At 35.6% G+C, this 26,225-nt stretch overlaps 3 protein-coding genes across 4 annotated transcripts; all 3 read right to left on the reverse strand.

Moving 5' to 3' along the window:
* Positions 1-1,719: 1,719 nt before the first annotated feature.
* Positions 1,720-8,445, reverse strand: LOC137716019 (uncharacterized). Its single transcript, XM_068455404.2, has 9 exons — positions 7,948-8,445; positions 7,602-7,788; positions 7,357-7,493; positions 7,160-7,272; positions 6,458-6,701; positions 3,275-3,427; positions 3,079-3,158; positions 2,898-2,947; positions 1,720-2,438 (listed from the first exon to the last, which is right to left on the reverse strand). Exons 1-9 carry the CDS (start codon positions 8,362-8,364, stop codon positions 2,302-2,304), a joined length of 1,518 nt encoding a protein of 505 aa, XP_068311505.1. The 5' UTR covers positions 8,365-8,445; the 3' UTR covers positions 1,720-2,301.
* A 7,213-nt stretch (positions 8,446-15,658) lies between these two features.
* Positions 15,659-19,029, reverse strand: LOC137716406 (vacuolar protein sorting-associated protein 41 homolog). Its single transcript, XM_088691249.1, has 9 exons — positions 18,928-19,029; positions 18,724-18,817; positions 18,414-18,569; positions 18,269-18,331; positions 18,044-18,109; positions 17,481-17,681; positions 16,395-16,472; positions 15,988-16,295; positions 15,659-15,890 (listed from the first exon to the last, which is right to left on the reverse strand). Exons 1-8 carry the CDS (start codon positions 19,005-19,007, stop codon positions 16,062-16,064), a joined length of 972 nt encoding a protein of 323 aa, XP_088547375.1. The 5' UTR covers positions 19,008-19,029; the 3' UTR covers positions 15,659-15,890; positions 15,988-16,061.
* A 1,546-nt stretch (positions 19,030-20,575) lies between these two features.
* LOC137714133 (uncharacterized) lies at positions 20,576-24,192 on the reverse strand. 2 transcript variants are annotated; one of them, XM_088691250.1, is made up of 6 exons: positions 24,113-24,192; positions 22,180-22,370; positions 21,943-22,092; positions 21,693-21,803; positions 21,264-21,330; positions 20,576-21,168 (listed from the first exon to the last, which is right to left on the reverse strand). In XM_088691250.1, exons 2-6 carry the CDS (start codon positions 22,339-22,341, stop codon positions 20,876-20,878), a joined length of 783 nt encoding a protein of 260 aa, XP_088547376.1. In that variant the 5' UTR covers positions 22,342-22,370; positions 24,113-24,192; the 3' UTR covers positions 20,576-20,875. The 2 variants fall into 2 exon arrangements, with proteins under 2 accessions (XP_088547376.1, XP_088547377.1); XM_088691251.1 differs by lacking the exon at positions 21,693-21,803.
* Between the last annotated feature and the right edge of the window lie 2,033 nt (positions 24,193-26,225).

The following is a 26,225-nucleotide window of genomic DNA, read 5'->3' on the forward strand; positions in this document are numbered from 1 at the left end:
GTTGGCATTAGCTGTCATCTTCCCTCCTCTCTTCTTCTTGTTTCTTCTTCCATATATGCTGCATCTTGTAACTGTTTTATTCATGAAATATACATCAAAACGTCAACATGAAGTGAAGTAACCAAGAGCGCGTGCATTTTTAAATGCTTCTTTCCTTGATCCAAATGGGATTGATTTCCCATAGTACCGAAGCGGATGATGAGAAAAATAGTTGTCTCAAAATAGTACTTGTATGCGTGCAAACATGATCCATATCTTTTTCATGCATACCTCAGTGTGTAATTGGAGAGAACTGAATGGCGTTGTCGCTGAGAAAGCCGATGGCAAGTAGAGCATTTCTAATGATGCTTCTGCGCCGAGGTAAGGAAATATTGGTGCACCCCAATGCTTGGAATTGATCACATATCGTTGTTAAAAAGTGGCATAGCTTTCAGACCTATATATAGTTGAAATGATTAAGTACCGGTTTGGTATTGAGGTGGTTTTATAAAAAGTGAGTATAAAACAAAGCTGAGCTCAAAAAGGTATTTGGTAAACATTTAAAAACAGCTTATTTTCCCAGTTTTGGATGAAAAAAAGCCGAAAACATGAAGCAGCAAAAATGAGCTTATTCTCACAGCACAGCAGAAGCAGTTTTTTTTTCAAAACACAACAATACCAAACCAGCCCTAGTGTTTGGTTGTAATAAAATGTTTGAAAATGAGTTTCATCAAAATCAGACAAAGCTTGAGTTTGGCCGTGTAATATGTGCCTCCGCTGGCGGTGGAGCTCAGCCTTGGAATGTTTAGCAGTGTAAAAGAATTAAAAGAGGTGGTGACATATAGAGAAATGATCAGTAAAAGGCATTGAAGTGTGTATAGAAATGGGCTCATGACAAAGGTTTTGTAGAAGAATGCAAATTAACAGGCTTTAGTTTCAGTTGTGTGTTTACAAACATACATAACGTATAAACTGAATATTGGCATGCTCACGATAGGCGGTCTTTTCTAGTCTCATTAACAACAACCAGCCATGCATACTCAAAGTTACAAAATGTGTTTAATGGGTTTATTTTCACTTTCTAAATTTTAATCCAACATTCTCCTTCAATTTCAATGTTTTCTTCGGCAATGGTTTTACCTTTTTTGTTTTTTTTTTGGTCAATTGGAGATTTCAACACAGATCACTCAACTGCAAGTTTACAACTGCCCCTTAAAATGGAAGGAGGATACAGAGAGAAAGTAGAGAGAACACGGAGAGAATTTTTGAGAGAGAGAGAGAGAGAGAGAGAGAGAAGGAGAAATGCTTTCTTGCCTTCATTAAGTCTCAAATGATCAAGTTTACAGTATTTAGAGACTTCTCATTTTTTACTCACGAGGAAACTGAGCTGACTACTCGAACAGAAAATAGCTAACTTAACAACCTAAACAGACTTCTAACACCTTCCTTCTTCAATCTGTGAAACTTGGCAATGTTACAATGGTTGATATCTTTACATCCCCTTCAATCTCATGCTTGGACGAGCCAAGCATAAGATTGGCACAACGTTGATGAAACAGCGGTGCAGAAAGATCCTTTGCCGGTATGTCTACAAATTGTTCAGCAAAAGATACATGTTGCACATTCAAATCCCCTCTTGTAACCCTTTTTCTGACAAAGTGGTAATATATCTCAATGTGTTTCACTCTTCAATGGAATACTGAATTAGAAGATAATGCAATGGCATAAATACTATCACAATAAAGCATTAATTGAAGGAACTTATATATAAAGGCACATGGAGATCAAAAGAGCTGCCTAATCCAAGCCAATTCAGCTGCAATGGCAAGAACTCTAATACAAAGGAATATGGAGTGGAGGACAACTTATATAGCACAAATACACTATCACGGTAGCGTTTCATGTTAATAATACAAAAACACATGGACAAGAAATAACACATATTCTTGTGTTATTGACATATGATGCTACTGTGACAGGGTAATTTGTGCCATTGAAGTTCTAGTGGGGATGCCATTGATGCAAGTTCAATATTTTAATGGTGTAAACAATAACAAAAAATTAGGAATTACGTTTGATAGTAGCTATACAGTTTGTAAATACCCCTATGGTTGCCCTTTACAAATTCTAACGAATATGGGATACATCCAAAGGAGAAGAAAACATAGGTTCAAATATTACATGCAACTAATAATCAACGGGTGGCCCTTGTCTTTGAAAATTAATGGATTTTTCCCTGCAGGACACACAGAAAGTTGTAGCTGGGATTTGCCCTAATCAATTTGTTTTCCGTGGTCTTATTGTTTGAAGGGGTAATTTTCATTATTTGAATGCCTGAAGGTCGGCATAGTACTTGGCCAACCATCCTTTGATGATATGCACTTCAGTTTTTCGCTGCTCCACCAACCAGCCTGGATCAGTAGTGTGGCTTGCAGGAAGTATATCCAAGCAATGAGATCCTGTAAAATAAATTTTAATTTTGTACATTAATTTAAACTATTTCCGTATGTCTCTATCCTTCTGGTATTTCCGTTTCTTGTAATATTTTAAGCTGAATGAATTATATTTAGGTGGGATTATTGCCCTATCAATTTTTTTTTCAAATGTAATACATTTGACAGTTTGTTTGATGACTATTTCAGTTTTTTAGTTTTATTTGACATCCATGAATACTGACAAAAACATTTTTCAGTTTTTAGAACAAGATGAAAACTGGAAACCAATCTTGTAGTTTTTGTTTTTAAATACACAAAAAAAAAAAAAAAAAAAAAAGGGATTGAATTTGAAATCACTTTTTATTTTCCTGAAAGTTAAAAACTGAAATTAGTTACCGAAAAGTTTTCAAAAGACCCCAAAATATAACATTTTGTTTTTGGTTTTTGGTTTCACCCTTCTGAAATATTGAATTTGACATGTACCATTCTTTGCCTGGACGGCAACAACAGTGCGTGATATGTCCTCCAACACCCTGTGTAATGAGAGTTAAAAACAACGGTTAACTTTGCCAGGTACATCATGCATGAATGTTGGTTTGTCAAGGCAATATTCCTTTAATTTATTTGTGTTTATATAGTAATATGTAGTAATTTTCATGCTTACCCGCCACTACTGTATGGGTCTCTTAGCCCATTGGAGAAAATGATGTTACTAGCAAACCTGTGGAGAGCTAGTTTTATATCCTGTGTTTGGTGTAATTTTTGTTAGCATCAGCAGCAACATATTAAAGTGAATTAAAATATATGAAGAAAAATACTGATGTTAAAATGTTGAATATCATTATAAAGAGGACACTTACATGGCCTCCGAAGTACGTAGTGACCCAACGTGGTCGAGGAGGGACTCCATACTTTGCCTTGCAGGATTTGATGTGGGCTTCCAGATCGAACGGGTCAGGTTGAAACATGGTGTCGTTGCTGATGCTTATGGGTATCACCATGTCACTACACGTCTAAGTACAATGCAGAAAGTCATGAGTCACATCTACAACCTTAAAGCTAGACGGCCCCATTTTATTGTCCAATTTTTGTAGCCCTATAAACCCATCTGTCTGTGTGCGAGAGAGTAAACTTTCCCACTAAAAGATATATTAATAATTGTTGATATTGGCATTGACATTGGTATTGATATTGGTTTTGACATTGATGTTTGTATCATGATGGATTTTTTTTTAATACAACAACGTATTTACATTATAATTGTAGGGAATTTGGATCAAAAACTACATAATAGGCTTACCGTAGTAACTTGATATTGATACGTTATCTACCTAATTCGAATCTAAGTTCTCAGGAATATTAAGATCGTTATTAACATTAGCTTTGCCCCTGAGAATCCATATTCATTTATGCAAATTTTATTTTTTTTAATATATGCGGTCGTCTTATTTCTTTTCCGTCACTAGCTAGAATAAAATCAGATTTAATTTGCAGTCAATTTCTCTTTCTTTCTCTGCATTGGGTTGTTAACAACTTTCAATTATATAAATATTTGGCTCAAGTACTAAGTAAACACTAAGTAAACACTAAACAAGAAAGACACTGTCAGTGTATGAATGGGATTCTACAGCATATGTATGACAATATTAGAATAACAATAATTAAGTTATTTGTATTCAACCATTTAATCAAGTTTTCTTGAATAATTTTAGGAGGAAACTGGACATCTCCGATCTTTCCTATACATAACATAGTACGGCACATACATTTCTTCCATGATTTATTGAATTTCTACTTATTGTAAAATTATCAAGTTTTTTATATTCGATCATATTATCATAGGTAAAGAAACACTTTGTAGCTCTTTTTCGGGAAACACTTTCAAGTAGGGGTGGGCAAACGGGTAGTGGAACCGCGGGTCGGAGCGGGTAATCTAGGTTCGGGACGGGTACAGGGCGGTTCCAATTTTTTGGAGAGTAAATGGGGCGAGGCGGGGCGGGGCAATGGCAATTAAGGTTCAGGCCTGAGTCCAAATATTGAGAAGAACATGCCCCCGGACCGGCCCATTTCTTAGTCCATCATCTAAGATCCCATCCCCCAGTTTGTAACTCAGACTCTTTCTCGTTTCCTCCCACCCACAAAGTCTTTGTCACTCGTCTTCTCCTCCTTGACCTCGACAACATCAAACTTAGAACCGCCGCTGCCGTCGCACCACCTATCTCTCGATTCTCCTCCTCAACGAAGACCCCCATCATCAGCACCTCGAGATGGTCAAACACCACCATCATCAACGCCATGCTAGTCGAAGTCGACCACCATGCTCTCTGTTCTTAGTCTTCCAATGTCTCCTCTCATATCTTAATTTTCTGCAAGATTGGGCATCTAGCCCATCTGGGTTTTCATTAATTTGCAGGTACCGTATTGTGGGAAATATGAGATGGAGTTTTTTTCTTCTTCTTTTTTTCTGAATTTGTTGTGGAGTTTAGATTAAGGAAAAATTGAAGGACAATGTCTCTTGCATGTTGTTAACGGTGTAGGGATCTTGCAATGGGTATAAACTCATATCCCTTTTGGTGATTTTGAAAAGGAACTAGAGACAAAGTGATTGATTTTGTTGATTTCGGATAAAGGGTGCCATGATTTGATATGTATGGATCCACAATGGGAAGTACATACAAGGCGGTGATGGAGTTCGGGTTTATCGTGACGGTGAAGCGGATGAAGGACTCGAGGAGGTACCCGAGGATGGAGGAGACATGGACTTGCTAGGAAGATAAGGCACCCACACTTGGACCCGCGGGGACCCATAGGACCAGCCCGTTTCAAAAGGGTCGGGTTAGGTCCGGATCCCATTTTGAAAAACCCAAAACCCGTCTCGTCCTGCCCCATCCTGTTTTATTTACAAACAGGTTCGGTCTGGTTCCTTCAATTTTGGGCCCAACCTGGCCCGTGCCCACCCCTACTTCCAAGTTCATATTTTTTTAAAGCACTTATTAAGTGTTTGTTTTTTCAAGAAGCACTTTCAAATGTTTTCTAAAACGCACATGAATTTGTAATATAAATATCTACATGTTCTTACAGATGTAATGAAAAACAAACTCGAAGTACGATAGATTAGTTATACATGTGTGAACATAAATGTGACTTAATGAAAAATAAATGTGACTTTATGAAAATTGGAATTATATGATACGCAAATGCAACACACAAAAGAAAAGGCAGTATGATCCACATCAATTTGTCTTTCATCAAGTCAACCCTTTGAATGATGATTACTCAACCTTGGCAAATTATTTGTTAAGCAACCTAGCTAGCATGCGCGCATGTCAATGCATGTGACCACATGAAAGCCATCTGATTTTTATCAAGTGGTGGTGGACTACTCTTTTGAACAAATCAGCGTAAATATTTGACTACTCTTTCCCTATGATAATATTATCCTCCAAATTAAAACATGTACATGTGTTTGGGTGGGCTTTGCACAGAGTTGCGCATGCGCGGAGTAGGGTATGTGTGACGCGACGATGAAGGATTCAAAGTCTACGCCTAAATTAAATTTGAATATTCGAACTTGAGACATTTTTTTTAATTTTAAAAAGAACCATAAACTTAATTAAGTCAAAGGTCAATATACGAAACTATTTTTGAAACTTAGTACTGTAGTGGTATTAGACTTCGCAATGCTAAAAAATCCTTCTAAGAGGTTTTAGATTCAAATGCTCTCCACCTTAATTAAAGAAAATCTAGTGGATGGTTAAATGTTTATCCTTAATACTAATATCCTAATATATAGGATGTTAGGTTTCTACCTATGCATATCAAGTTCGAAATTCTTCCATCCCGTAAATTATTGTAGTAGTCTCTGACTCTCCCCTTCCCCCTAATAATAGTAAATTGTAAAATAAATACAAAATCGAATAAAAAATTGAAGCTATAAAATTGGTCTTGTAATGTATGCAAGCATTGGTATTACTTTTTAAGTTTGTCATAATTAATCAATTATTAGATGGTGACAAGATAACTAAATTAATGTAACTAATTACCTGCCATCCCCACCCTATATCTGTTTCAGATAGGTTTCTGGGTTGATTAACATAGCACGACCTGTTTCCTATGTATGCAACAAGGCCTGCAAATATTTTGCTTAGAGTATCATTTCCAGAAGAAGCTCCATCAATTCCTCCACAGACAACAGTAACTGGATAACTTGGTGGACTGTCGTATTGAGCTGCCTGAGCATACATTGATTGCAAGTAATCCTTCAGCTGAGAAGAATTGTTCAACAAACTAAAAAACAATAAAACAATGAATTAATAAGAGATCATTCATCTCGGGAAATTGACTCTATATAAGGCTTTTTATAAACGAAACTGCTATTGTACACTCTAAAAATCTCATTTTTTAATCCTCACAAATGTATTTTTCTTTCTAAATATAATAAGTTTAGAGTGTAAAATAAGAATTTTAGAGTGACAATAACAATTCCGTTTATAAATCTCAAATGTTGAAATGATCATCAGATAATGACATATCAACAAATCTCAAAAAGCAACCAATTCTGCAACTGAGATTTGTATTTTGTATTGTTTCAGCCAATTTCCCAATAGCAATACAATTTCCTCAGACTTAAGTAAATGAAAAAAAGTGCAAATAATTCTTATTGATACAAAGAAATATCAAGCTAGCTAACTAGTCTAGAAATTATGTAAATCCCAACATACAATGTCAAGGTTTACTACACTAACCTGCAAGTGTGGAACTTCTTGCTAAGAATTGAGAGGCCTCCATCCTTAGAGGCAATTTCATCAATTTCAGACCATGATTTCTTAATTGTTTGGTAGCAAGTCTCACTCGCTTCCTGCACATGCATTCCAAAAAGTTATATAACTCCAATTGATGTCATACATTGAAGTTAAAACGTCATCAAAGAAAAAGACTTTACTTGAAAATCCTTGGTCACAATGGAAAAATATCCCTTTTCTGGTGGGATAATGTTATCAAAGTAAAGAATTGGAGCTGACGAGGCTAGAGCTCCCACTGCGACATGGGGATATTTGAGCCGAAACCATGAAGCAAGCACTGTATCAAAAATGGAAATTCAAAAGGGAGAATAAAAAACATGGCCAAAAAGTTACTTATCTTAATTACTAAAACAATATTCGTGAAGGTGAATCTGCAGTCACTCACTTCCACCGTATGATCCACCGATAACAATCACCGGAGAATCTTCAGCGTGAAGTTGCTTCTTTACATGTATGAGGACCTCTGCATAATCTGCTATTGCCTGGGCTGAATTGAAGTATCCAATAGTGCTTGCATTTTTAAATGCTTCTTCCCTTGATCCGAACGGGATTGATTTCCCATAGTACCGGTGCTGATGAGAAAAATAAAAGTCTCAGACTAAGTAATGATATAGAACTCACTTGATCAACAGTCCAAATTAATAATAATCTTATAACATGTAAATTAATGTCCGGCAAGAAAACTACTTCCCTTAGTTCTATGTTGCGGCCGGAAATTCTTTTGTGCATACCTCAATGAATATCTGGAGAGCTTGGAACTGATAGGCGTTTTCACTGAGAAAGCCGACACTAGCAAGATCGGTGTCAATTGATTCTTCTGCGCCCAAGTAAGCAAATATTGGTGCACTAACATTGGAGCCACCCCAGTACTTGGAGTTGATCAAATATCTTTGTTGAAAAGTAGTGAAGCTATCGGGCCTGAAGTCGAAATGGTCAAGTGTTTGGGTGTAGTAAAATGTTTCAAAATCATTTTGATCAAGTGCAGACAAAGCTTTTGGTTGGTCATTTGCAAAATAATTTCCATGTACAAATGTTCCTCCAGTAGGACTCAGCCTTGGGATTTTCAAGGGTGAACCAGAAACCGAGTTTGTGATAAATAGAGATATGATTGGTAGAAGGAATAGAAGGAAAGATATAAATGGGTTCATGGCAAGGTTGTAGAAGAGAATAATTTTAGGGTTTCAGTTGTGTGTTTTGGAATCTGGTACTAAGCACAGCCATGCATGTATAATACATATACACAAATATAATATATATGTATATATATATAAATAAATGTACAATAATCAACCAGAGACTTGGACTATTGACTTTAGTGGTCGGTTGGTAAAAGAACTCAATATTAAAAAAGTTTGATATTATCTCCTCTCTTATCTATCGACTTCATAGACTTCGTAAAAGCACAAAAGAATTGATAGCGAACTCAGTCTTGGTTGGAGAAGTTTTCATGTTTTACTCACACGAATGCGAATATGAAATACATACATTTATAGCTAGTTTAATAAAAAGTTGTTACCATAGATGAGTTAATAGCTCATCCTACAAGTATCTTGATAAATATCATGTACTTTGTCAATTAAAAGAAAGTTCTGATTCTGCCATGAAAATGTCATTTCAATCCAAACATTTCCAAAAATAAAATACAGTTCTTTTGATATAACTGTTGACCCTAAAAATTACAAAGCCTACGTGGCGCGCAGGCCGAGTAACTAATAAGCTAACTACGTCCTTCGGTTGAGTGCGAGGCGTGCCAAATCGTCGGTCGAGGAGTAAAATTTGTTGATGTTGCATTGAGCGCGTTGCTGACTTCTTTATCTTGCGATTGCGGCAGAGGAAGGAACAAATCTCGGCCTTTGGATTCTCGAGCCTGAAGACAAGGCTGCTAGTTCTGCGAAGTTCAATATCAAATTCGGCTCTTAGAGTGCCGAATGTAGTAACCTGGTAACACCTCACTTCGCCGAGAAGGCTAATGAGATGACCTCTGCCACTAAGGATTCGAAAATCCTTCTCGACCGAGACTTGGATAGATAACCAGTCGGCCTCAACGCAGTGCTGTTTATCCAAACTGAAGGTGTTCCTCGATTGGTTGATTCTACGACAACAATGTTATTTATCCAAACTGAAGGTGTTCGCCGGTTGCCTTCACAGTGCTGTTTATCCAAACTGAAGGTGTGTCGACGGAAAAAGAAAAAAAAAATCTCAAGTTGTTTGAGAGGTTTGCGCAGGGCAATTGTGTGTTGAATTGGAGGTCCTTTTTGTCATTGCCACTGCCTCTATTTATAGATTTTGTAATGCTTAGCCACTGAAATAAAGTATTCCAGTTCCATTCTAACTCTCAGCGTCCATATATTGTGATAAAGAACCTTTTTGATAATATCCCTCAAAGTCAAGATTCCTCGGGTCAATGTCGTGTGCTCCTTTCATCTTTGTAGAACACCAATCTAATCCAAAGATTGGTTATAATATTTAAATGTCGTGGATCTCTGTCATCCAAATTTCATGTACGAATGACATTCCAATTTGCATCATTACCTTGACTTCAACATTATCCCAAAACCATGCATCTTGACTATTCAAACCTCATCTTAATGCATCACCACCATGCATTAAAAACCTAGCCTACCTAGGTTTCTCATCTCACCATTATCCAAGCCTTGCAAATCCCATGCTATGCTACGTGTTCAGAATCCAAGCCGAGTTGCTCTAATCCACACGGTACACTGCTAACAAATCCAAATTAAATCGGACTATTCCACTTGCTTCGGGATATAATTCGCACCCTATTTATCTAGTTGAAAAAGATGCTAGGATAATTCATATTAAAAGATAATTATTATGATAAAAACCATAATATTATCCTTTAATAATGATAAAAAATTATCTCCACTTTTCCATCCGACGATTGAGAGCTATGCTCACTCAACGACTTTGATTGCACGGGCCGATGGTGTAAATTTGGATCCAAACAATAACCCAATGTAACACTTGGCTTAAAGCATTCCTCTATTTTGTAGGTAAATTATTTTGCACATATTATTACATATACTAGGCACATTTTGTTATTATTATACAATGTGTGCAATCAATCAACATTCCTTTATTTTGGTAAATTATTTTGCATGTATTATTACCTATGGTAGGCACATTTTGATATTATTATATATATTATGTGCAAATAATTTACCTATATATATATATATATATATATATTGCAAAATACAGGAATATTAATTAGTTTTAAATCAAATAATATATTTATTTTGTAGGTATTATTTTGCATGTTTTATTACATAATTTATTAGGAACTTATATTATTATAATATTAAATCAAATAATATTTATTTATTTTTTAGGGATTATTTTGCATGATTTATTACATAATTTATTAGGAACTTATATTATTATTATATGTATGTGCAAAATAATTTACCTATTTATATGTAAAATATTGGTAATTTTGAATAAAACCCTCCTCACCTGAAGCTACGAAAATCTTTGTTGAATAAAAGAGTCATACACACAAAGCTAACATTTTATATTTGTAGAATATACTAATTTACATGTCAGCATCATTTGAAATGAACCAAAAAATGCTAACTTATATTGTTATTATATATATGTTGTGCAAAAGAATTTACCTCTATTGATATTTAAAATATTGGCAATTTTGAATAAAACCCTCCTCGCCTGAAGCTACAAAAATCCTTATTGAGAATCGTATGCACAAAGCTAACAATTTTATATTTGTAAGATATACTAATTTACATGTTAGCGTCATTTGGAAAGGAGACAAAAAATGCTCAATTTTACACAAATGTGAAACAACTATATTACATTTATAACATTTGAAAACAAAACTCCGATATCACGTAATTTTTGTTACTAATATGCATAGAAATCACGACATTAAAATTTTTCTTTTCTAAATCCGAATAAGCTATTTGAAAACATTTAACTTAATGAAATAATGTAAAATAAATGTAGATAAGAAGTAATAGACCCGAAGTCAATGTTATTAAGGATAATTTAGATATTTAAAAATATGAATTTGGTTTACATAGCAACATCCTAATACACACACACACAAAAATATATAATATATAAATGTACAATGACATCTCAAAGAAAGGAGACTTTGGCATTGTATTGACTTTAATGGCTGGGATAATTGCTTAAAGGTAAAAGAACTTAATTACAAAAACTGGACATAATCCACTCACTTATCTATCAACTTAATAAAAGCACAAAAGAATTTATAGCGAACCAATCTTGGATGGAGAGGTTTTCATGTTCGACTCACAAGAATGCGATTATGATACATACATTTGTCATTAGTTTGATGTTAAGTTGTTGCCTTATCTTTGTAATTCTATAATTTGTCAATTAAAAGAAAGTTATGATTCTGGCATGAAAATTTTGTTTCAATCCGAACATTTCCAAATAAAAAGAAATTATATGAAATAATAGAGATTCTGAAAATTCTGAAGTATTCATTTGACCCAAAAAAAGATCAATGTATCCTATCAGAAATGGGTCGAAACAAGATAGAGCAAGAAAGAGGTAATGGCAACTACCCTTTGGAGAAGGTGAAATTGATGTTGTCTAGTCAATTTCCAATTTATATATATTTTATTTTATTTTATTTTTTTTGTCAGACGATAGATTTTGTTAGATTAGATGTTAAATTAGTCATAAACGGGATTTAAATCCACGCCATCATGTAAGGCTTCAACACCTTCCCACCATTATGGTAAAAGGTCATTTGCACTTCCCTATTTATATTGCAAACTACATATTTATTTGATAAATACAATTACTAAAAAATTAACCTTTTTCATTGACATTTGTGACTACATTTGCTTTTAGTGGTTATAGTTTATTTTTGGGTTAAACTCTGTTTACTGCCCTAAAGTTTCGTGGTTTTCAACAATTAGTACATGAAGTTTTTTTCGTCCCAGAGTCATACCTAAAGTCTTAATTTTGAGACAGTCTTATACATCCGTTAAGTTTTCCGTTAGAACTTCTATTAACTGATGACGTGGTGCCCACATGGACAATTACTAGGCACCACATGTCAATATAGGCCCACTTTAATATTTAAAAAAATAATTAAATAATTAAAAAAAACAAAAAAACAAAAAAAAAAAAAAACAAACAGCCGTCTCCTCCCTCATCCACACACACCCAAAACCCCTTCGTCTTCCCCCACCCTCCACCCCTTCATCCCCTCCACCCCCTTCTCGACCTTGTGCTTGTACGAGATCAGGCTTTTTCGACTGTCTGTGGCCGGCAGAAGCACCTGCAAATGCTTAACAAGCGCCGAAACTGCTCCACAGTCCACCATAATGTCCACAAGCTCCTCTACATACAAATTACCAAAAAAAACCCTAAGCCCCAAACAATCTCACAAGATTTCGCTCAGATTAAAGATGAACAAATTGTTAACTCCAAGAACACCAGCCAAAATAAAGGACAACAACGAGCACGCTACATTCTTTGGCGGTGAAAGAGAGGCCATGGGCGGTCGGGTTGCGCGGATGAAAATATGAACTCCAGAATCTGAACCTGCTCGCGAACCTACCGACGAGATCTGAGCGATCGTCTTGCGGTTCGACGACGGTTGGGATTTTCCAGTCCAGTTTGCCCTTGATCATTTCATCTCTGAAGTCTTCTTCGAGCTTCCGCTTCAACCCTCTTCTGGTAATGATGATTCACACCTAAGAGCATTCCATGGAGGACGGGAGAAAGGGTAAATTTAGAGAGGGTGAGGGAAGACGAAAGGAAGGGTGTTGGCGAAGTCAAAGACGTTCGTGTTGGTGCACTTGGCCATGGCGACGTAGGAGGCCGAGGCCGAGGCCGAGGCTACGGCGCCGATGTACTTGACAACGATGTGGGTTAGGGTTTCGAGGGGTCGGGTTTTGGATTGGAGGTGTTGGGCTTTGGCTATGGCGAATTGGAACTCTGGTGGGGTTGGGTTTTGGATCGGAGGTGCTGGGCTTTGTTCGAGTTTTGCGGTTTTGCATCGTGATTTGGATTTTTGGGACATGGTGGTGGTGGGGTTGGCGGATTGGGAGAAGAATTGATGTTGCAGAGGAGGAATGGGAAGGTGGTTTTGAATTTTGAAATTTTGAGGTTCTTTTTTTTTTTTTTTTAATTTTTAATTTCCACGTGGACCCTTTAATGACATGTGGCACCCCTTCATTGTCCACATGGGCGCAACGTCACAATTAACGGAAGACTTAACAGTTTAACTAACGGATGTATGAGACTATCCCAAAATTTATACTTTAGGTATGACTCTGAGACGAAAAAAACTTGATGTACTAAATGTTGAAAACTACAAAACATGAGGGTAGTAAACAATCTTTTGCCTTTTATTTTTTCTATAAGAGTGAGTAGATTTGAGAGCTTAAGAAAAAAATAATTTGGACGGTAGCCGGTTATCCTTTTTTTAGTTTTAAATGGAGGTTACATTCAACAGCGCATGTGCTATCGTCTTAATATGATTTTATAAAATGTTCAAACTGAATAACTTTTTACAAATATAATAAGGAGAATAGACAATTCTAATTGTGAAAATACATTAATAACAAATGAATAGACAAATAACTTCCCCCATTAAATCAATACAAGTTCTTCGATGAACACCACATATTTGAGGACCATTAAAATTTCAATGATCAAGACGGCGACCGTGACACTTGAAGTGCAAGTATGTTTGTGACTTAAAACATTATCCTCTGTGCCACTTGCTTGTTTTGTTTCTAAAAAATCATTTTCTTTTGATTTTGATTTTTTGCTCACATTTTAATCGAAAGTGGCATGTTTTGTTTCAAAAAAAATCATTTTCTTTTCATTTGGATTTTTGACTCACATTTTAATCGAAATTTGATAACAACCTTCCTCTTTATAAAATGACTCCTAAAGACGTAAGTCATAAAATGAAAGATAAATGAGTCTTATCTTCACTTTGAATTATTTGATTCAAAAACATAGCTGTAAGAACGAAAGTTCAACCTCAAGATGTGATAAGTCCACATTGAGGTACCAAATGAAACGACTCTGTCCATAAGAACTCTTACCGTAGGAAAAGAAAAACACTTCGAACTCAATATTTAGAGACAACCCAGCTTTCCTTGTAGCAATAGAATAAAACTACTAAAATTGGATTAAAGTAAATCAAATCTGGAATATTTATTGACAACCTATAAATTCGGTTGAATCAACGAGAAAAGCCAGAAAACAAGTGTCATCTGATCTGGAATCAAATTGTTGACAAGTTTATGTCTGGTCCTAAATCACTATTTGTTAAAACGATGTAATCATGGTTAACAATCACAAGTGATTTCCGACCATTAGATCAAATGAACTGAAGATGATCAATGGCCAAAAATTATCAAAAACGTGTGAGAGGTAAAACAAGTGCATGAATAGCACCATCCAGAATAAAAAAGGATCACTAATCAACTGGATAAAATGCTGTGAATTCTAATGTTCCTTGAGGAAGACATACAAAGTAATGACAACAAACAAAACGTAAAATTGCTTCTCCGTCAACCTCCACTTCCCGAATATTGTCACAGCCCAAAGAACCTCTAACATTAGCAATGCAGGTACATATCAACTCAAACAAACCAGCAAAACTTGCACTACAGAAACTAGCCCGGATGGCATCAATCCTCAAAAGCTAGCCAAAAAATAAAAGCCGCTTTCCACAATATGTATATCTATGATACAAGAATGGGCCACTATGAGCACAACAAAAGATAAATAAAGCCTCACATTGAGCGTGCATTAAAAAACTGAATCAAAAGAAGAATAAGCATGCAAACATTCACATCACGCGCATGGATCACTTCACTCCACTAGCAGCAGTAGTACATAAGATACAACGCATACATAAGATCACCAGCTGAACATCCTAGTTGTTCATATTGGCTATTCCACAATCTAAGAATCAAAACACTACACACTCTAGCTATCCGTAATCTCTACTTGTGTTGGCACAAATGGAACAATTCTAATGTATATACTTTCACCATCAAAATACAAAGAAAACATGATAGCCCTTGAATTTGTGATAATCACATACAAAGTCAAGAAATGTCTATAGAAGAAAAGGACCCATCTCTACGTCTCTGTTTATTTATTTATTTATCTAATTTAATAGGAAATAATTATCAAAAATTAACAGGGGAAGAGGTGTGAATAGCACCACCCAATTAAATCAAGCAAGGGATGTACTATTGTATCTACAGGAAATCTAGACACGAAGAGGCACGGGGTCAGGGTTTTAACAAAAGAAGAAACATTATTACATAATCAATGCTATAAGCATGCATAACAAACACAATACTTTGCTACCATATCAGTCAATGGAATCTCCAAGATGATCAAAATTTATAGAAGGCCCAATATCAACATTATGAAGAATCCAATGAGTAGGCCAATACCAACATTTCATTCAGCTTAAAATACCAAAATTCAAACATGCTAGGAATTCTATAAAAAGGGAAGAATTCCATTAATTGATAAGAGATGGATTACAAGAAAGAAATACACCACCACAATATTCTGATCTAACTGACCTAGGAATCTCCAATCCGTTGGGAACCATATTCACAATATAGAGAGGATCTAGGTTTCCAACTGTGTGCTCCAATAACATGCCCACCTGTTAATTAGTAGAATCAAAAAATTAGAGGATACTGAAGAGGACTTACAGCAAACTTTGCATAAATACCAAATCTGCAGGCTAGCCGGAATAATACCATTTCAGGTTTATCAAGACACTGCTGGATTAACTCCTCCCAGAGTTCATCATCATGTTGCATATTTACAAACTCTACAGCCTGTGTGCACAACCATAACTCATCTTGTTATTGCCACAATTCAAAGTGAAGAGATAGCAAATAACCCCAAAGGAACAACTAAAGACATATGTTGTAAGAATAGGTACCTCTTCAATATCCCCAAGTTTATTTATGATTACAGCAAGGGCTTGTTTAGCATTTCCCATTCTTCCAAGAATGAACACTTGCTCCCTTAAAAGATCTCTTCCAATACAAATTTCATATGCCTGATATATATATATATATATATATATATATATCACAAGTCAATGCATTGAAGAGCATTTAAATTTCATGATAACTGATTATTTATGAACTGTTCAAACCTTCTCCAGGGTATAATGTTGACTACTACGAAGAAAAGGAAGAAGCATCTTTGGATCATATTCTGCATAAAGCTCTACCTACCACAATAAACAAATGACACCACAAGAGTTAAACGGCATGCACACCAGCTGTAGATACAATTTCACCACTCGGCACAACATAGTTCGAGAACTAAATACAAGCTCTTGCAGGAGAAGTAATAGAACAAAATAAAAATAAATACCTTAAGAGATTCCTATATGGAAACTGTTAAAACAATTATATGGTACCAAATACATACTATTTACCAATAGCAAAGACCTGCAGTTTCAGTTTCAATCTTTCACTCATAACAAAAACATGAAAACCAGCCATATAAAAGTCCAACCCTAAAAGGGAAAACCAGTTCTTTCTTAAACTTGGAAATACTAAACAATCTTATAATGTCCGATATAATCACCCCGAGCGCATACGGATGTATTAGGATACAACTCATAGTACCCAATTTACATGAGAATGACAGTCTTCTCTACAACGGGAAATGACAAGGCAACTATCATGGTACCTACCATGCATTTAGTTAAATTAGAACACAAAACTGTTTAATATAATAACCATCTGAAATCCTAACCAAAAGCTCCCATAAACCTAGTTGATTACATTTGTCTGCCATAAATCAGTTTTGGCATTATCTTGATAAGATATATAGAAACTAACGCACAAATTAAACCCTATAAATTATGCAATCGTAGTATGAGTAAGTAGGGATCGTTCTTTTCCGGGGATTAGAAAGGGATTCTAATCAACACAAAATAAACTTATAAAACTGAAAACTAAGTTAAATTAACAACAAAACAACGACTGGGGGGATTTTGGACGAATTTAATTCAAACAAAAGTAAAATGGAGCAAGTAAATTAAGTTGTGAATGAAATATGGTTGATATCCAGAAAGATTCAACTACGTTTTGCAGGAAGTTGATAGAGTTAAGGCAATGATCAATTAAGTATAAGTAACTTCATAGCCCATACAATGAGAATTTCAAAGAACAGAAGCCAATATAATTAATTACATGGGCAACTAAGTTATTTTAGCTTTCCACAATACCTGCATATCATGAAATTCTTTTCCAGAATGAGGATCTGCTTCAAATAGTGGATGCAAGTATGCATGCAAGAAATATCTGGAATCACACTTATCACTTGCATGCAAAAGTTGTTTAACAACTTCAGATGGAGTTATTAAATCCTTGTTTTGGATCAACAAAGGAACTGCCAGCTTGCAATCTAGCATCATTAACTGGACAACCTGAAAACACAGAGGCGACAACCAAGCACACAAAATTAGCATGGCCGAGCATGATAGTAAAAATAAAACACCCATAAATTGAAAATTATTCCTCTCTTATTTATCAATTACACACATCCCCAACCCCTAATATAACATTAAGTAGGTAATATTGATGTTTTCTATATTAGAGAGAGAATGACAACACCATCATTGATATCAGAACCAACGTTTCGGTGAAATTATGAAGGTTACCTCCTTGGGAAAATCACAAAAAGACCATTATTAATGTTGGAAACATAGACATGTCTATGGATAGCAGTAAACAGAGAAACTATAAATTCCAATTTACAACATATAAATTGTGAACATATTTACCATACCTTTTCCCTAATAGAATCATACAAATTGTGCTTTTCAATGAAAGAAAATATGTCTGGCTTCAAAAGCTGTAAATCCAAAAAAGATCAAAAGAAATTTCCAGTTAATCAACAGCTCAATTCCCAAATTACATTAAGAAGATGTTAAATATTATGTAATCAATTCTAACTGTCGCTGTGCTTTGTGAATAAAGGTGTTGCACGTGAATATGCATCAAGAACACCTACATCAGCATATTGTGCAAATGCTTTCTCATATTGCCCATCAATCTCATACAACACTGCTAGTGCCTGAAAAAGGGAAGCGATGTCAAAAAAATCAGAATTATCATAATTAAAAACTCATATTCCAAGTAGATAATTCCTGACTGACCTCCTGAAGGGCATCTGTCATGGACGATGTATTAAGCTGAGGTTCTATAGCTGAGATAACAGGCAATGAAGAGTAGATCACGGGTGGCCAAGATTTAACAGTTGACAAAAGCTCCTTATGAAAAGATGGATTTGTAGCGAGAGCTACAAGAGCAACCTTACAGCACAGAGAAGAAAAGATAAATAAACAAAAAAAAAAAAAAAAAAAAAAAAAAAAAAAGAGATATCAAGCCTTTCTTGGTTGTCAAATAAATGATTTTAAAAAAGATGTAGCAGCTCACACTGCAATTAAAAATGTTATCCTCACAAACCTCATAAGCAGTATCACGAAGTCTTGGGTTTTCTGTTGGAATGTATGGGACTAATACGGGAAGCTGACGCAAATGAGCAAAGTGGAAAACCCATCTGTGAAGCACAGTCCGCTCCAAGTTATTTGGACGAATTGCATGCTTGAATTTCCAATTATTTACTGGGAAGATTGTAAAAAATGGGTCACAGAAAATGATAGTTAATACCTTTCCCATGCCGAAGCAGATCCTCGCAACAATTTAGGACATACAGATGCGGCTTCAGCATATTTTCTTTCCACAATCATATGATCAAGGTATCTAGAACCAACCTAGAGAAACGAAAGGAAAATTAAGCAAACTGTGCAATTAACTAAATCTACAGGAATTTTAACAGTGGAAGTATAAGGGAATAAGCTCATGAATTACATAACAAAGCCAAAAAATCTTACAGAGCTTCTCCGTAAGTTTTCTTTGGTTATATCTATGTTGTTTGTCATTTCCCTTATTGTTAATAATCTCATAAGACCAAGGTGCATAAGAAACTAAGTGATCCATATTCATATATGACACAACTCGCTCAAGTGGACTCAATGTCAAAGCTAAGAAAAAGTGGTACTCCATAATTTTAGCCAGAAGGCTAAAAATTGAGCAGCTAAGAAACTTGTCGATATGGTAGGTGTTTTAATATCAAAGTCAATATGGTAGTTCTATCAACAGGAATATGGCCAGGGACAACCAGAAATTTTTTTCTAGTGGACTTTGAACAATGTAAGTAAAACTATTGACAAAATTTTTTTGGAGTGAAACTCTTAAAGAAAGAGGAATCCAATAAGGGACACAAACCAGTAATCACATCATGTGGTCACTAGAATTCACTTGTTAATTGTAATAGACACATAATCTATTACATAGTCTGGTAAGAAATAGGTACTCCAGTATGACTTAAGGGGGAAAAAACCAACAAAAAAACTATCTTCTCTATATAAATTTGACGCACTTTTTTTCTTTAATTCCTCACAGCACAATTCACTAAACTATGATTTTGTCAATAGCACTTTTTTTCTATAGAAAGACATTGTATTTATAATAGTGTGAATGAAAGGGAGTGTTTTGGGTAATGTGTGCTATCCGTCTCCTTTACACATGAGTACTTGTTCTCCCAACAACAGGAAAAAAATGTGAGTTGGGGAAGCTACCCCCAGTGCGTATGAAACAACAGGAAAAAAATGTAATTTTTGTCTTCTAATTCCCTTCAATTCATTCAATTTGATAGTTAGAAATTGATAGATGTGTATGAAAAATAAAAAGAAGTGTGAGGATAACACATAACATGAGAAATTTTATGTGTATTTGGAACACTTATCACATGATGTACCTTCCAACATTAAATACGTACCACTATTGAAGATCTCACTTAAATTCAATGAATTCCCATTTATTGATCCTATTTTTCACATAATTGACCACTCACGCAAAGTACAACACGTGACAATAGGTGGGCGACATGGTTGATGTATATTAAAAAGCAAATACATACTATAACTTCAGTGGAATAGTAAGATCAAGTGGTCACGTTCTCCATACACGGTAAATTCTCTTGGATAACATACAAGAAGTACACCGCATAACAAGCATTCCAAGCATACACAACAGTTAACCATCACGGGGTGGTCCAGTGATTAGGGATGAATTCTAGGCCCGTATTCCACAAGCATGTCCTAGATTTGTTTCCTACCGCTAGTGAATCGCAATAACCAAGGAGAGATTGAAATGCTTTTGTGAGTCTTCTCGGCCCCTGGAAGAGTGAGCTACTGTGACGAAGTCATAGCTGGTTCATTTTTTTAATAAGGAAAAAAAAAAGTATGCACAATAGTTACTCATAACCAAGAGGGTGCTATCTATTCATCTGTCTAGCTGAAATAAAGGCATGGTGCAAAAGGAGAAGGAAGTAGAACCATATTCTCTCAATGCACCAATTAAATAAAAATGACTTGAGATATTCTACATCTGAGCATTTAAAACAACAGAAACTGAGACAACGACCCGCTTGATCCTACTCTTGACACTTTGGTTTTTCACACTTGTACATGATGTTTTATTGAATAGCAACGACAAAGGATGAGCTCTCGAAATGCATCTCGAAAATCTTTCAAGCCATGGGAGGGAAGCTTGCTCATGAAGCCAGACCACTTGGTCGACTGGTACTGGCTTTGCCTTTGTGATCACTGGTAATGTAGTGAGAAACAAATTTATTTTCCTGCTTCGTGAACCTGAGGCGTTTCTTGAGATAGAGAAAATTGTTAACCCTCTGTTTAGCTATCTCCTCCTCCTCTTTGGGAGCTATCTCCCTTAGCATCACCGTTAGTTGGTAATTTGGTCTCACTTTAGTTCCATCATTGCTTTTACCATGGTAGTAAAGTCTGTTCTTGCGGAATCCCACGAATCCCTTTCCAAACAAGGCCCCAACTGCAAGAAGGACAGAATGCAGAGCAATGAATATTGATTTTTTAGAAAAATAATAGAATAAATAGAGGAAACATTACTGCACTTGCATTATTTACCAACGAGAAGACGTTCTGGATCCAACCCATGATTATAAGTTGCATCTGCCCGGGCTGAGTGAAGAGCCTGCGAACAGTAGCGTCGGTCTTAATTAATGTTAATATTTTGTTATAAAAGGTTATGACTCAAAGGAAAAAATACAAAACCTCTAGAGGCTGTGAAACACATCCAAATATTAGACATTTCTTCATCTGTGAGTTCTAGATGAGCATAATCAAATAATTATGTAAAAAACATCGAAGCCAATATCCTATTCAAAATATTAAATCATTCACATGATGATTACTATAATTTGTAAGAAATGAATATCATTTTGTAAGACAAAATACTCAAGGACACACACACACACACACACACACACACACCGAGTATTTATCTAATTAACAGGCTTCCAAGCTCAACAAGTGTGGAAGGAAGGGCTCTACCACCTGATGCACAGTTTTTGCAGCTTGCTTGTCTGCCACTTGCAGTTGCAATAATGCATCTTCAACACGCATACCACGAACCAGTTTGGCAACCAAGTTGACCTTATTAGGGCTCTACAAGCAAGCACGGAGTGAGCTAAAACTAATAAATGTATGCCCATTTCAATGTATAACATCCCCACCCCCACCCCCACCCGCAGCCCAAGGAAAAACAATTATTTAAAAAGATGCAACAAGTGTGAAATATGGTAACCTGATTAATTCCCTTTAAGACAAATTGAACTTGTGAAGGTCCAGAGGGTGATTTCCGGTCCTGTTCTTCACCTTTTTCACCATCTGATGCTGGTAGAGGAGTAACTCCAGCAGACAAATCTGCAAGCAAGTTCCTTGAACTGGAAATTCCCTTGTGATATGGAAAACAGCGAATACAATAATTAAATGGCAATTAAAACAAAAGGAAAGAGAAAATCAGAAGAGTTTTGTGCCTTACCAACTGTTGAAAGTAGTGATAAAGGGGCCTTGACATGGTTTGAGAAGGTGGTGTCTGGAGTTTCAGAAAATGACAAGGAGAAAAGGAAGAAGTACTATAATTCTCCACTCTTTTCCCAACTTGACGGATTAGGGACTGTACATGCTTCTGCCAACCCACCATGTCTTCAACCAAAGAGAAGAATTCTCCAGCTGCCCAAACAAAATAAAGCAGAATAAATCAACCAATAAACTGTCAAGAGAGAGAGAGAGAGAGCAAGCAAATGAAGGAGTTGGGGCGGCTAACTATAAAGTTTAGATATATTCAGTATATAACGTATAAATATATTTGTTACACAATATTATCACCAGTTGACATCTGCTTCAGTTATTAAGTAATAGAATTCCATGCATCAGTCCCCGTGGCTCATTTTTGCAAAATATTGCTGCTATATATCTGACCTTACATACTCCTTTTTTCCCTAGATTAAAAGTTTCATGGATATTTTATTCGCTTGTTTGTTTGTTCAGAATGTCCCAAACTTACAAAACCAGTTTTAAACATACAAATGAACTGAATAACAAGATTCAAACAATTAGACGATGCGAATGAATTAAACACAAGGGTTTAGGAAGACGTAATCAACCTTACCCCACAACAGAGTATTCACTTGCACACACAAAAAGACACACCTCCTTATATACATTACACGCATGCATACGTATGATTTTTAAATTAAACGAATACTAAACCAAACTGAGCAACAACGAAGAAACATTTTTGAGGTATCCCCCCTACAAGGATGTAAGAAACTGAGTAGTCACTTGCATATACAAAATAAATCCCTGAATAGTTATTTTAAGATTAAAAAACTGATTATAGACACATGCATATGTATTCACACCCATGGTCACTGGTCACCGGTCAAAAGATGCATATTGAGGTAACTGGTCACTGACTCATTCATGCATGAAATCCAATTCATTTTTGCACTTTCAAGTTGAACTAATAGAAATGCAGAACCAAACCCAACTAACAAACACAAGGCTTTTAGGACCTTATCTAACCCATCTTTCTTCTACTAATTTCTGCACCACAAAAAATTAAGGGACCTAGCTAACTGATCATAGAAGAGCTAGCTTACGCTCTTTCAAAGTCTATTCTCCATTCAAACAATTCCACGATCTATATATTGCTACTGCATTTGTCAAGTTGAATGCAAGAAACCCATAGGTGAGGAAAAATTAAAAATTAGAACGCAAAGTATGAATTGAAAAATAGAAAACTTCTTGCATTACGTAATTGGTTAAGTCGTATATAGTTAAGTTTTGGAAAAAAAAATCAAAATAAAGTCTCAAATGATGAAAAATCCTAAAATACTAGCCAAAAAACAGAATCAATAAAGTATTGAGCCCAACAGTTTCCAGAAGAATCAGAAATGAAAACTAAAGTTTTTCTCCAGAGACACAAAGGCAAGAAATGTATTTTCTTGGCAACAAAAGATATCATAAAAAAACGAAAAAGGTCAAAAAAATCCGGCCCTCTTTACCTTTCCGGTGGCCACATTTTTATTAGAAAAATCACATCAAAGTAACGGGGAGGGAGCACAAAGTTCCCTTTTTTTAAATCTTCAATCAAAACTAGAGATAATGACAATTAGACGTGATTCAGCGATCAAATTTAAAAGTTCCAATATTCATTTGTGATACCAATTCCTTGCTATTGCAAATCAAAGCGCAGCCAACTGAAGAAAGCAAATCTTCTTCCAATGTATTTCCATTACATAGCTCTGCCATGCCTAAACCCTAAATCCCTATATCCCTAAACTAGAAAGAAATAGAATAAAAAAATTAAATTAAAGGAAGAGAAATAGTACAAATAAAAGTTGTAAGAGAACAAAAGAAGAAATGGAAGAATTCCCAACAAGTGTTTGGAAGATGAAAAACCAACTTACGAAGGCGGTGGTGGCGGCCGTGGCGGTGGGCACTAGCTGATGGTGAAGACTAGGGAGCGAGAAGTAGAAACCAGTGGGAGTAGGGGTGGTTCGGTATGGGATACCATACCGAAACTAGTATCCCGAATCCCAAACCAAAATTTTTTGGGACGGGAATTTGAAGACCAATCCCAAACCAAATTTTCGGGAATCCCAAATTTCGGGAATCCCGAAATATTTTCGGGATTTTGGGACAAATCGGGAATCCCAAATTGAAATATGAAATTATGAATTGTTCTTCAAATATATAATTCAAGAATACATTCATGAACTAGGAATTTCATTTTATTCACACTACCATTTAATTGAACACTGGCATGCCTGACTGTTTTTATCATAGTCAAAATTCAAATTAATTAAATCCTTTTTGCAATCTGTTGAGAGACAAAAGAATCAAGTCTTTTGAAATCATCAGCCATGGCAGCAGCAATAATAAAATCCACATGAATATCAAACAGAACATGAAAAATATGCAAGGTGTAGGGCATTCCAGGTTGCAGAGCATGAATTAGAAACTACTAGTATCAATTATAAAAGAATAATATATATATATATGTATAAATATATATATAATAATTAACATTATATATTTTCGGTTCGGTATGGGATTCCCGAAATATTGCGAAGACAATCCCGAATCCCATACCGAAATTTTGGGATCGGTTCGGGATAGCATCCCGAAAATTTCGGAAATTTCGGTTTGGGAAATTTTTGGTTTGGGATCGGGATTTTTTCGGTTCGGTTTGGGATTTTTGGGAATTTTTTCCACCCCTAAGTGGGAGAGGGATGTCGTAAGTTCATAACTCGTAATTGTTTTTGGGATAATTTCTCTTCTGATTTTCGGTCTCCACATGTTCGCCTTTTCTTCAATATAAGTTATAACCACAGGCCCAAGCCCATCTAAGGATTCAACATAATAAAAGATGGGAAATAAAAACTAGCAAAATACTTTAAAATGGAAAAAATTCTTAATCTTGAGACATAAATATGACAAATTAGTCATACACAAGCCATGCACAAAATCAAAATTACTAAAATACCCACATAATTGGGTTATTTCTCCCATTTTCTAATTGTTCTCTCTCTACTTTCTCTCCCTTCCTCTCTCTTCTTTCACACATAAATGGGTTACTAAAATACCCACATAAATGAACTTTAGGTTCACCTCATACCTTTGATTTCGAACAAAGGGATGTGAGATAGAGGTGAGAAGAGTGAGCTGAGTTTTGAACCATATTTTCTGTTTTGGTCGGAAAGTTCCATTTTTTCCGGCAACTAAAGCTTCGGCAGGCATATTAAGGTAGGGTGTTTAGTTCCAAGTTCATTCATCAATGATTTATGGAATAAATGGGTTGTTTGTAAGATTAATTAATACTTAGAAGTTAAATTAAGGTTTGTGTTTGATGTTGGGGCGTATATGTGGATGCAAATTTCTTTCTTCTTGTTCTTGGACGAAAATGCACCTACAAAAACAATTAACACCTTAGGTCAAGGCCAAGAGCCTCACACGCCCATGATGAAGGGGGGGGCTTTGGGTAAAGAACCTCCAATGCCAAAGTTAGAATTTTGAGGGAAAAATGTTTAGAGAATTTAGATAATTTTGCAAGAGGATTCAACTTGAATTTTGAGGGAAAAATGTTTAGAGAATTTAGATAATTTTGCAAGAGGATTCAACTTAGGTTTTTGGAGAAATGAAGTGGTATTTATAGGGGTGTGGCCGGCCCCCTTTGCAGAGGTGCGAACCGGCCACATTTGGTGGTTTTTGGGTGTAATTGCAAGATATTATGTCACCATAATATCTTGCAATCAATTAGGAAATTAATTAGAAAATCAATTAATTAATTTAGGTAATTAATCCTATTTTGAATGAATATTTGGAGGTTACCTTGTTGGGAGGATTTGATGAGGATGGATGAAATAAGTTTTTGAATAAATACATATTTTGATCACTTTTGACCTTGATTGAGTAATGATTGTCTGTTGCTCACACGTAGGAGTTCTGATGTGCCTTGAGGGTAATCTTGTCTTTTTTGCCCAAAAATCCATGTGTCACCTCCATATTTTTCTTGATTAT

Source organism: Pyrus communis, chromosome 3 (assembly GCF_041283825.1).
Source record: "Pyrus communis isolate YQ-2024b chromosome 3, ASM4128382v1, whole genome shotgun sequence".
Taxonomy (NCBI): domain Eukaryota; kingdom Viridiplantae; phylum Streptophyta; class Magnoliopsida; order Rosales; family Rosaceae; genus Pyrus; species Pyrus communis.